Here is a 13,523-nt window from a genome sequence, read left to right as displayed (position 1 = left end):
CCTGGTACGCATAAGAAAGGGTGATGAGTGGAAAACGGCCTTTAACACGCCAGACGGGCATTACGAGTACCTAGTGATGCCCTTTGGGTTATGTAATGCCCCGGCCGTTTTCCAGGAACTCATCAACAAGGTCTTCAGAGAGGTGTTGGGGAGATTCGTGCTGGTCTATCTAGACGATATACTTGTTTTCTCCAACAACCTCTCTGAGCACAGAACGCATGTGAAATTTGTACTCAGCAAACTAAGACAAAACTCGTTATACGCTAAACTTGAGAAATGTATTTTCGAAGTAACATCTGTCGCCTTTCTGGGTTACATTATTTCCACCACGGGCCTGTGTATGGATCCCGCCAAAGTCTCTGCTGTGTTAGAGTGGCCCCAACCCGTGAGGTTAAAATCTTTACAGCGGTTCTTAGGCTTTGCGAACTATTACAGAAGGTTCATAAAGGGGTATTCCACGGTCATTTCACCCCTCACCAGTCTTACAAAAAAAGGGGCAGATACTAACCACTGGACTCCAGAAGCTCTACGAGCATTCTCCACTCTGAAAGACTTGTTTTGCTCAGCATCCATTCTGAGGCACGTTGACACTTCTTACCCCTTTATTGTTGAGGTGGACGCCTCAGAGGTCGGGGTAGGAGCTGTGCTGTCTCAGCGATCAGGGTTGCAGGGAAGATTACATCCCTGTGCCTATTTCTCTCGTAGGTTCTCTCCGGCAGAGAGAAACTACGATATAGGCAACAGAGAGCTCCTTGCCATTAAACTTGCCTTTGAGGAGTGGCGTCATTGGCTGGAAGGAGCAGAGCATATGATTACGGTATACACCGATCACAAAAACCTGGAATACATCGAGGGGGCTAAGAGGTTAAGTCCCCGTCAGGCTCGATGGTCGTTTTTTTTTTCGAGGTTCAGGTTCCTGATTACATACACCCCGGGCAGCAAGAACGTTAAGGCAGATGCTCTGTCCAGATGCTTTGAGCCAGAGACAGCCCAGCCTCCTGCTCCAGAGTCCATTATCCCACAGAGGCTAGTGTTAGCGGCAGCTGAGACTTGGGAGGACTGGACAGAGACCCTGAGGCCTTTTCAGCAGGATGTCCCCGAAGGGAAACCTGAAGGGGTGATGTTTGTACCCCTACCCTTTCGTCTCCGCACTTTGCAGATGTTTCATTCTCACAAGAATGCGGGACACCCTGGGGCATCTAGAACTCAGGATCTAGTATCCAGGTGTGCTTGGTGGCCTTCTTTAGCAGCAGACTACAAGGAGTTCGTTAGGGAGTGTGCAGTTTGCGCTAAGAGTAAACCCTCCCGGCTGGCACCTGTGGGTACCGTGCAGCCTTTACCCACCCCGAGTGAGCCATGGACTCATTTGTCCATGGATTTTGTGGGCGAACTTCCCAAGTCAGAAGGTATGTCGGTCATTTGGGTGGTAGTCGACCGCTTCAGTAAAATGGCCCATTTCGTGCCCTTGAAAGGACTCCCCTCGGCCCAGGAATTGGCCGACTTGTTTATTACACATGTCTTCCGGCTGCACGGCATTCCGGAGAACATAGTGTCGGATCGGGGAGTCCAGTTTGTTTCTAGATTCTGGAGGGCATTCTGCCAACAGATGGGCATGAAGCTGTCATTTTCATCGGGCTACCACCCACAGACCAATGGGCAAACGGAGAGAATCAACCAGTCATTGGAGCAATTTTTGAGGTGCTACGTTGCGGAGACGCAGAGCGACTGGGTTAAATTTCTGCCCTTCGCGGAGTTCGCACAAAATAATTTGAAAAGCTCTTCCACCGGATTCTCTCCGTTCCAGGTTGTGTCTGGAAAATTGCCCAAGTTCTCACCATTTCCAGTGGCCTCCACCCCGTTTCCAGCTCTGGAGGCCTGGCAGAGGTCTTTTAAAGACATTTGGCGCACGGTGAGAGATAGTTTACAGAAGGAGTTTTTGAGTCAGAAGGGTCAAGCTGACAAAAAACGCTCAGTGGAGTGGAGGTTCAGACCAGGGGACTTGGTCTGGGTATCCACACGTCACTTGACCCTGAGACAACCTTCTGACAAACTTGGTCCCAGGTTCGTGGGTCCATTCCCGGTTGCTAGGAAGATCAACGAGGTCACATATACCGTTGATCTTCCCACCAGCATGCGGGGAGTGAGGTCCTTCCACGTATCACTTCTTAAACCCGCAGTCCAGGTGGGTCCCACTTCTCCTCCTCCTGTGTTAGTAGATGTCCAACCTGAATATGAAGTGGAAAAAATTTTAGATTCCCGCACGGTACAAAACTCGGTTCAGTACCTCGTACATTGGAAAGGGTACGGCATTGAGGAGAGACAATGGGTACCGGGTTCACGCATGCATGCAGACGAGTTAAGAAGGGAGTTTCATACCTTACATCCCAAGAAACCTGGTGGGAGTTGTCCGGAGTCCACTCCTCGGGGGGGGGGGGGGGGGGGTACTGTAAGGAAACGCGGAAAGGCCGCCGTCTCTCGAGGTGAGGCGGCTGTTTCCGCGTCCAGCATGGCGTCACAACGCGGAAAAAACGACGCATGCCGCATAGGCAGTGCGGCGGAATCCGCATTGGTGACGGCGGAATCCGCATTGGTAACAGCGGAATCCGCATCAGAGGCGGCCCCCGCATTAGATACATTGCATGACAGTACTGGTGTGGCTGGGACTGATAGTCCACCAAGATTCAGACTTACACGCGTGCGAGCACAGAGGCAGAGTTTAAATAGCAGTTAGAAGGGAGTCGGCTGACCAGCTGGGTCAGCTGACAAATTCCACTGCTCTCATTGGGCCAGCAATTAGGGAGGTCCTGGAAAGGTCCTAGAGTATATATACTGCTGGTTGTTCACTTGCTCTTTGTCTGGCGTGCGATCACACATGTGGGAGCACCCAGATCCGTAGTCAGATCCGCAAGTGTGCCGGGACCAGCTGGAGCTGTAATCCTACACTTAGCTAGATTCTGTTGATAGCTAAAGTACTAGTTTGATTGTGATTATCTGTTATGACTTTTGCCTGCCTTGACTATCCTCCTGAACTCTGATCTTGTACCTCGATATTTCTGATACTCTGTTGCCGAACCCCGGCTCGTTCCTAGACTCTGCTTCTGCCTCCTGATTTTGTACCCCGATATATCTGATACCCCGTTGCTGAACCCTGCCTGTACTTTGACTCCGCCTTTGCCTCCTGATCTTGTACTTTATCTGTCTGTGTGTGTACGACCTGGCTTGTCCGACCCCGAGAACCGACCTTACTGTTAGAGGCGGTTCCTCGCTCTGTTAGTAATCCTTCCTCCTGAAGGTTACTTCCAGTCTGTCCTTCCTACTGTCAGTCTGACTCCTCCCGTCTTGGAGAGCTCAGGTCTGCGGAAGGAATCTGTGCAGTACTCCTTGCTGCACTGAGGCCTAGTCCTCTAAGTGTTACTGTTACACCTAACACTACACTCTACTCAGGTGAACAGAGGTTAGTTTGTATATCGGATTATCGGTGAGACTGCAGATCACTTATAATCTGGTATATATCTGTATTTCCGGTGATACTGCAGATCACCGGTAATCGGATACTCTCTGCGCCCACCGATCGTTACACAAAGTGCTGAAAAATTATTCTAAGTCAAAGATGAAAAATTATCTCCTAGGAGAAAACTTAGAAGAAAAACTGAATTACCTATGGTCCATGGGGCCATAGGCAACTCCCGTTTTCTCCTGAGTTTTCTCCAAGGTGATAATTGTAAACATTTCGATAGAATAAAGCCAGGAGATAGCAAGAAAATACTCAAAATAACTTTGATAGTACTTTTTCACCTACTTTTCAGTACTTTTTCAGTTGAAAAGTGCTAGAAAGTTATTTTAAATAAGCTTGAAAAAGAAAGAACTGACTTTTATTGCTTTTGAATACTTACATAGTTTTAGAACATGGAACAAACAAGGTATGTGACTGTATACCTGTTTTGTAAAGCAATGATCATCATTTCTTTATGCTGTGACTTGGGCTTGTACTGCAGTATGGGGCATTAGTAGGGGATTATAATGGCCACACTCTCTATGGTATAGGTAACGTTGGCCACACTTGTTGCATTACCATGGAAGTCAGGACTGTTGGTGTATGGGGCATCAAAATTTAGCTGGGGCCCTGTGATTTGTAGCCAGTCTGCTACCTACTACTGTTATCACAAAGGCAATCCTAAAGGCCAGGGAGTTTGTCACTAATTTTCTTACCTCTTACAATAAGTTGGTATTGTGATTAGTGCAAGATTGTCAGCCACAAAATCAAATTCCATTTAAGCACTGCACTGTGTTTATAATGCTGCCAAGAGTCTCACCCTGCAGTGCAAGCTCTCCAATCTATTGAGAAATGTATCTGCTGTAATTATCTTATCTCAGTATATTAAGCTCTATTCTCTCACCGATGCAGAAGACAGAGAGAGAGGGAAACTTGTCATCACACCTCCCACATTCCTGCTCCTCTCTGATTGGGCTGAGCACCCTGCCGTGTGACAGGTTTGGCTGAAACCTGATCCTGTGCTCACACTGGTTTGAAAGCAAGCCAGAATGAGTCAGTAGATTGGAGGAGAACTAAGGGAAGAAATGACATCAGGATTTAGCTTCAGCCTATGAGACTGCCAAAACACAGAGACTGTCATGAACAGAATTCTATTAATTTCCTATAGAAAATTCACTGAAATCATAAACATGGACAGTACAATACATGTTATGTAAGTAAATCAAGTATTTATCTACTTACAGTATATATATATATATATATATATATATATATATATATATATATATATATATATACTGTATATATATATATATATATATATATATATATATATATATATATATATATATATATATATATATATATATATATATATGCTTTTTTTTCCCCTGGCACAGTATGGCTGACCCTCCTGCATTAAAAAAGGACTCTGCTTGCTTTGTATACATTTTCCATAAATCAAAAAAGGTAATTTCAGTTATGGGGGAAGAGGGTGCATTTATTTTCTTAGCACAAAACGCTATCATTGTAAAAAAAAAGTACACAGCCTATTTTGTAAGCATTTTTTCAGCATTAATTCTCTCAAGTGCACTTTTAGGAATCTCTACCACGGGGTCTGGTGACCAGTGATGTCACTTCCTGCAGTAGAAATGATGTAACAATAAGAAGAGCTGCCCTGCAGGCTCTACATCTGTAAGCCCTTACCAATCTCTCCAATCCTCACATCACATGCTGTAAATGCTGTACCTCCACTCTATGCTAGATGATTTAGGTACAAATGCCCGGTGGTCAAGGAGCACATAAATGAGAATCATTTGAAAGCACCATAAGTTAATAATATAATTAATATTAATAATATAATAATAATAATAGCGGCTACAATTTGTTATTTTCTATGTGTAGCCACTGTTTGTCACCGCAATTTGTAGCCACAATTCGGGTGCCCCTTTAAACAAGATGTTTGGTTAAGGTTAGGTGGAGGGGTAAAGGTTAGTTGCCCACAGTGTGTGTGTGAGTGTGTGTGTGTGTGTGTGGGGGGGGGGGGGGTTAAGGGTTAGGCACCAACAGGAATGGTTAAGGGTTAGGCATCAACCATCAGGGGAGGGTTCTGTGTGAGAGCAGAGAGAGCTTAGGTCATAGTAAAATACCAATATTAAAATACACGCTACGTGCTGCCTCGAGTTTACTTTTTTAGGATAAGCATGCATGTACTGTATAATAAAAATCAAAATGTTAAAATCTTAACAGATGGTCCGTTTCATTAAAAATTAGATTTTTTTCCAATTTGTCTTCCTATTAGGTCCTTCTCCATCAGAGACCACTAAGACTAAAGCCACTTTTCCTCTCTTTGGGACTGGAAATCAGAGCTCGTGGAGTGTAGTCCTTTCCTCCAGCTCTGGTAATGTCATAACTGTGATTATAAACAGCCCTCCAGATGCTGCAATTGGGCGCTATACTATGAGTGTTGCTGGAAATGCCGGCAATCTGCAGGCTATTTGTGGACTGTACCTTCTCTTCAACCCTTGGCTCCAAGGTAAAAAGCATGTTATATGTCCTATAAAACTAATCTGCTGGTACAGAGATGATCAAGAGTTAATGTTTACCAAATATTTTTCCTACCTTTCAGAGGATGATGTCTTTTTAGCCGACGAAAATGAGAGACAAGAATATGTTCTGAATGAAAAAGGCGTAATATTTATGGGCAGCGAACATAACGTCTTACCCCTGACCTGGGGCTACAATCAGGTAAAGTATTGAGAAAATTTAAATACGCACAGATAAATAGAAGTGTTAAACTTACATTTTTTGTACACAGTAGGAAGAAACGGCAGCACATCCAAAACCAGGCTGCATATGAATGACTTAACAGCCAGGTGGTGTGCACAATTTACACTAAGGGAGAATGTTAGCTTCCAAAACAGTTTGCATGCAAAAACAATTTGCGCTAGACCCTTCCACCACAATGATGTCATCCAATTAGTAGGGACCCCAACCTCTATTTTAGGCAACCAGAAGCAAAAATGCAAACGTTCGTTTGACCTGCGACATGCTCCATCAGTGTAAATTGTAGCACCTGTTTCAGATGCAAATGGGTGCATTTATGCCTTCAAGATGCTCTGCGCATGCGCAGAACAGAGCCGCCCATCTTTGGAAGCACTCGGGGGCACGAGTGCTTCTAAAGCCTCCCAAGGTGGCAATTTAAATGGGGGTGATAGCAACGGAACAAGGAAACGAGAGGACAGGGAAGGCGCTATAGGATCAAGAGGCTTCCTTGTCCATAGGCAAGTATCCAACTTTTTTTTGTCACTTGACATTTACATTTAGCCCTTAATGACGCATTTTCCTGAGTCGACTTATAATTGAGTCGTCCAAAAATTTAAACTAAAAAGGGTAACATTTTTGGGTCGATTTATACACAAGATTGACTTATTCCATGTACAAACTACAAAACAAGAGGATACCACAAACAAACAATATCCAGGCTGCCATATTTATTTCTTTTTAAAGAGTAACTGTCGGGCATAAAATCTAAAATTAATTATTTATTTTTATCTGGTAATCAAGTAGTAAGGATGCTAACCAGGCAATCTTTTTTTGTTCTCCATAAAACATTAAGCCAGTTTCCATGGCTATTATTTAGTACATCTGCTGCACAAAAGAAGTTGCAGGGAATGTTTTATTTTTTACTACTTTACCTACCCTTCAGACTTAACTAATGCAGCCTGATTGGCTGAAGCCTCTTTCCCTCCTGTTTTCCCCTCCCACATCTCTTTTCCTCTGACTGGGAGTGGGGCGGGCAATGATACACAGACAGAGTAATCGAGGAAATTATGTCAGGATTGGCTTCAAGATAGACACAGACAAAATGGATATATTTTTTTTTTACTATAGAAAAATCACTGAAATCAAACTGTGGACAGTGCAATACATATGCTACGTAAGTAGAGCAAGTATGTATCTACTTCTATATGTGTTTTTTTTCTGAGATAGTATGTCTGACAGATCCACTTTAAAGGATACAAGAAGTGACATGTGACATAATGAGATAGACATGGGTATGTACAGTGCCTAGCACACAAATAACTATGCTGTGTTCCTTTTTTTCTTTCTCTGCCTGAAAGAGTTAACTATCAGGTATGTAAGTGGCTGGCTCAGTACAGACTGACAGGAAGTGACTACAGTGTGACCCTCACTGATAAGAAATTCCCCCTTTAATCTTTTCCTTGCTCTCAGAAGCCATTTTCTGCTAGAAAAGTGTTTTATAGTTGGAATTTCTTATCAGTGAGGGTCACACTGTAGTCACTTCCTGTCTGAGTCAGGACTGAGTCAGCCACTTACATACCTGATATTTAACTCTTTCTGGCAGAGAAAGAAAAAAGGAACACAGCCTAGTTATTTGTGTGCTAGGCACTGTACATACACATGTCTATCTCATTATGTCACTTCGGGTATCTTTTAACAGCAGGAGTAACTTCAAGATAACAAATATTAGCAGCAATTATGCCCTCTAGTGTCCACTTAGCATAATTCTTCCATCAATAAACTCAAAAGGAGCAGCTAGATTTTACCAGTGAAAATGTTGCTTCAAAAATCAGATCCTTTCCTGGAATCCTAAGATAGGAGTGAGAAAAGCATTAATGGTACCAGCGAATACAATCCTATGCCCTATGAAATGAGCTGCGATAAGCTGGTCCCGCTATAATCAGCACAAATAAAAATTCCTGCATGTTTGGTTGGTGCTACATTTGTACCCATTTGTGGACACAAATACAACAGTAAATATGATGCAATTTTTATTTGAGCCGATTAGGGGGTCCTGCTTCACACAGCTTCAGAAATGCCATCATTTTGGTAATATGTTTTGATGGTTGCGCTTGCTCTTTGCCACCCTTATTATTTTAACTTTTTTTTATCAACATATATTGAGAGTGAAAGTCAATGGAGCAATAGACACTGGCACTAGATGCGGCTGGCAGTATGGCCCCACACCACTGGTACTACTGAACCGTGCTCGCTGAGGCATGCATCCATTCAAAAGTTAAAAATCAGAAATAGAAGCACTGGATCAGACAATACAGTACCTTTATTGTGGTCCTATGGGTACATATGTATGTATTAGCCTCTGAGGAAGTGTATCTGCGTGAAACAGCTGTCAGGCTCTCTTCCCCCACTGCATACCATGTTGTCTGTACCCACAGAACCACAATAAAGGTACTGTATTGTGTGATCCAGTGCTGCTTTTCCATTAACTATATATTGAGAGTGCTATTGCTGCAAATACTGTTATCCGTCAAATTCTGTTTTTCTAGACCAGTTCTTACTTCAGTGTTGTGGCAGTAAAACAAAACCTACAAAAAGTGTTTTCATGAATCCAATTTGACACTTTTTAAAAAGTATGTGTTATCACATATTTCAGAATCTGAAAGCATTGCATCCTTATTAACCACTTGATGACCGCAGTGGTAACCCCCCCAAAGACCAGGCTCATTTTTGCAGTGCTGGGCTGTGCAGGCTTTTCAGCCTCCTGCACAGCCCAGCTTAGGTGCCCAGCGATCAGACTCACCTCTTTTTTTTTTGTCCCTAAGGGGACATGCCGCCAGAGGAGTCCGATCGCTGCAGGCTTTGTTTTTTTTTCAGATGCCTCAGTGACGCTCTCTCTCTCCCCGTCCCCCTCCCTCTCCTTCCTCCCTTCCCTCCGATGCCTGCATTGGAACAGGACGGCAATCCGTCCTGTTCCGCCTCTCATAGGCATGAGCCTATGAGAGGCCGGCGCTCCCCGGCCAATCAGAGGCCCGGGGATCACTGATCTCGTACAGCGCTGTGGTCCCTGGCAGCGCTGTGCACATGTAAACAAAGGGGATTTCTTTCCTCCTAAGTTTACAAGCAGCCTGCTAGCCGCGATCGGCGGCTAGCAGGCTATTCACGGAACTCTGCTCCGTGAAGCGCCAGGGAACGATTGCGGCCGTTCCCTGGGAAACTGCAGCCCCAGGACTTGACGCCAATTGGCGTTAGGCGGTCCTAGGGCTGCCGCCGCGGTAACGCCCATTGGCGTGAGGTGGTCCTTAAGTAGTTAATAAACACTATGTGCATAGATAAGAAGAAACAAATTCTTAAATATTCTAAAGCATCACAACACATAAACTAAGGCCCGGTTTACATAGGCATAAAAAATGGTCCGTCTAGTGGGCTGTAACGGAAATTATCCTAATAAATGTGAATGGATCCTATGTTAATCAATATGATCCATTCACATTGCTCAGTTGGAACAGATCCGTTTGGCCCATTCTGAACTGGACAGCAAGTTTGTGGAGGGAACGATTTTTTCACATTCACGGTGGAATGTTTCATGGATCAGTTTTTACACAAATCAGTTTTTTGATCCATGCAGTGAGATTCCCCGTTAAAATGCGCCTGAACTCTTGCACAGGACAGAAGGAAAACCTATAGAAATGCACCCTGTATGTATTTATAGAGTTTAGTCTGTCTAATTCCCCTTCATCTGTGTGCAATCACAAGTTGTAATTTGATCTCTCCCCTGTGTCAGCTGACTGCCACAGCAGATAAGCTCATTTGAAAGCACAGGATGTTAACAATATGTCTGCTTCCATGAAAGCAGGAAGTAGAAACAGTGCCTATTTATTGCAGGATTTGTATCCACTGTAACAAAGAAATGTATATCTTTAAAGGTTATTATGCTGTTGCATATATTTTAGAGCAGAGAGGAAGTTCTGAGTTCAGGTCTGCTTTACATTAAATGTAGAAGGTATTTTGGTGGAGGCCTAATGTACTGCAATATTCTAGTGACCTCTAGTGGGAAAAGTGAAATAGAGCAGGTGATTGTAATCCAATACAGCATCCTGGACAATACAATTTTGAAATCATAAAAAAGGAAAATGAAATGCAAATAAATGCAATGTAATGGAGTTGGAGTATACTGTGTATACAATTCAAAAACTATGCTTTATATGCAAATTAAAAGTAATCATGTTGAAATAATGTTTTCCATTAATCCGTATGTACAACGTAACTGAAAGTGATGCAATTGATAGAGAAAATACACACAGTGCTGCACAGCTGTTCCCAGCTCCAGGACTTTACGCCGACCGGCTTAGGTGGTCCTGGGGCTGCTGCTGCGGCCACGCCCACCGACTTGATGCGGTCGGCTAAAGGTTAATGGTACTGTCCACATCAGTGCGTTAGCAGTACAGTGCGACAAATCAGTTGGCAATAACGCAATGCTTACTACATAATGCACGTTAACTGTGGCAGTGAAGAATAGTTTCTAAGTACTATATTCATTGCACCCCAGATAAAGCATGCAAGCATGCAATGCAGCTTTTTTTCTCTATTGTGATCCTATTATTCCAGGGAATGCAACATAGCTCACCAGTGTGATAGTAGCCTAAGGCCACATTCACAGCAGTGCTTTGCAGTGTAATGGCCACTTTGTAATGCAGCTTACTGCACTGCACCACCGATGTCACAATGCGTTGGGGGTTACATAAGGGGTTACAGCAGTGTAAACACACTGCATGCAGTGTTTTACCACTAAACGCATGCCTTAACAATAAAAGTGAATACTTCTCATTGGCTGTATCCTTCATTGTACCAGACACAACTGATCTGATCTGACAAGATTAGCTGCATGCTTGTTTCAGGTGTTATGCAGACACTACTGCCACCAAATAGATCAGCAGGGCTGCCAGGCAACTGGTATTGTTTAAAATGAAATAAATATGGCAGCTACATAACTCTAACTTCTGGTGTCCTTTAACCCTTTCTGCCACCCAGACGTGAAGCTTCTGTCCGGGCGGCTGCTCTGCTGCGGTGCCGCACTTCGGCCCCGTGCCCCTGTGCTGTCCCCCGGTAGCCCTGGGATCAGTGAATGGGAACATGGTTCCCAATCACCGATCCGTGTCCCCAGCAGAAAAACCGTAGCGCTCCTACTAGAGGCTTCAGTCTTTCTGCACATAAAACTTTCCGCGTCCCTCTTGTGCTTCCGCTTAGCGAGAAGCACAAGGAGAAAAAAAAACTCAAGGTGGCCATCTTGTGGCCAAATAATAAAACTATATCTACATATTTTTTACATTACAATTTACACATATAATAACATTAAACTGTTTATTTTCCACACCAAAATATTACCCAAATAAAATGTTTAATGGAAAAAAATTACAATAAAAAACAAACAAACAAACATAAATAGTTACCTAAGGGTCTGAACTTTTTAAATATTCATTTGAAGGGGGTATACTACGAACATTTTTTGAAATTATAAGTTTGTAAATAGTGATGGACGCAAAACGGAAAAAATGCACCTTTATTTCCAAATAAAATATTGGTGCCATACATTGTGATAGGGACAAAATTTAAATAGTGTCATAACCAAGATAAACGGGCAAATAAAATACATAGGTTTTAATTATGGTAGCGTGGATTATTTTAAAGCCATAATGGCCGAAAACTGAGAAATAATGATTTGTTTCCATTTTTTTCTTATTAATCCTGTTAAAATGCATTTATAAAAAAATAATTCTTAGCAAAATGTACTACCCAAAGAAAGCCTAATTAGTGGTGGAAAAAACAATATATAGATTAATAAATTGTGATAAGTAGTGATAAAGTTATTAGCGAATGAATGGGAGGTGAAAATTGCTCTGATGCATAAGGGAAAAAATCCCCGCGGGTTTAAATGGCTAATCTCCTTTTTAACATGATAATTGGTTAATGGATTTATGTTTTGGGTAATGGAGAACTATTTATGCTGCAGTTTGACAGGAACATGCTTGACATCTGCTTGGCTATTATGGATCGAAGCATTGAACATCAAAAGAACCCGTCAGAGGATGTTGCCAAGAGACATGATCCGCTCTATGTCTGTAGGGTGGTCCATGGCACGGTGAGTTCTACCCAGTTCATCTATATGTATATGTGCAGTGATCTAGAACACTGGCCAACATTGTAGGGTATCCTTTTGAAATTCCTATCCTCAAACCATTAAATAGTAAACATGTTTACATTTACTTTACCCCCACCCCTCCAATCAAATAAAGCAAACATATTATGAAACCTGTCTAGTGAATAAACTTATACTAATACTACAAATACTCAATTTAAAACAAGTAAATCTTTCAGGACATAAATATGCCCCCCAATATAGGTAAAGTTACCCCCCAGTATAGGTAGCCAATAGCATTCAGGCGAATGGCCAGGCAGGCAGCGGTAAGGTGTATAGCCCATGGTCACAGAGACCACGTCAGAGGGTGGAGAAACAAAGTGAAGACATCAAGTACCACCTGGGCCCCCTCCTCTCGTGGGCCCCATGGCAGTTGCTATGGCTGCTATGGCTATTGCTACGCCCCTGTGCCTGAGGAAGTCACCTCACTTAGCTTCATTGGTGGACCTGTAAAAATGCTACAACAAGACAGTGATAAAAGGCCCCTCCACACCTTCCTCCTCAGTTCTTATAAAAAGTAAAAAGTATAAAACTGAGACAAGAGGGTGATTAAAACCAAGACTCCTGAAAAAGTGACCTGAAATCAGGGACGTCCCTACCATTGGGCGCAGGTGGCGTGGTGCCTCAGGTGACTGACACTCAAGGGGGTGTCGCCACGACCCTCCATGGTAGGAGAAGAGCAGCGCTAGAAGGAGGGGTGGGGGACAGCGGCGGGGAGGGGGGACAGATCCCCCTTTTCCCTCACCTGGGTCCCCTCCTTCTGCCTCTCTTCCCCGCCGCTGCCCGCCTGCGCCCGGTTCATCTCCCGGCACCCCACTGCAGGGACTGCCTCCCGGAGGCAGAGCGGGGCTATGGGAAGATGGCTGCCGAAGCCCTGCACTGGAGACTATTTGTGTCTCCAGTACAGGGCTTCGGGCGCCATCTTCCCGTAGCCCTGCACTCTGCCTGTCAGCGCAAGAGATTTACACTGGCTGCCGCTGCAGGAGGGTCGTTGCTGGAGGATCGTCGGGGAGCTGCACGTCAGAGGCTGGCCAGGTGAGTGAATTTTTTTTACTGCTTTATTTTCAGGTG

At 43.8% G+C, this 13,523-nt stretch overlaps 1 protein-coding gene across 1 annotated transcript in view; it reads left to right on the top strand.

Moving 5' to 3' along the window:
* The window catches only part of LOC137542284 (protein-glutamine gamma-glutamyltransferase E-like), an 86,779-nt gene that overhangs the window by 37,854 nt on the left and 35,402 nt on the right, over nt 1-13,523 (top strand). Inside the window, exons 3-5 of the mRNA XM_068264083.1 lie at nt 5,796-6,029; nt 6,123-6,241; nt 12,267-12,395. Coding sequence (XP_068120184.1) covers nt 5,796-6,029; nt 6,123-6,241; nt 12,267-12,395 — 482 coding nt within the window. The remainder of the gene's footprint in view (nt 1-5,795; nt 6,030-6,122; nt 6,242-12,266; nt 12,396-13,523) is intronic.

This window comes from Hyperolius riggenbachi, chromosome 12, assembly GCF_040937935.1.
Source record: "Hyperolius riggenbachi isolate aHypRig1 chromosome 12, aHypRig1.pri, whole genome shotgun sequence".
NCBI lineage: Eukaryota > Metazoa > Chordata > Amphibia > Anura > Hyperoliidae > Hyperolius > Hyperolius riggenbachi.
The sequence above is the reverse complement of the archived record's forward strand: the minus strand, read 5'-3'. Positions and strand labels throughout refer to the sequence as shown.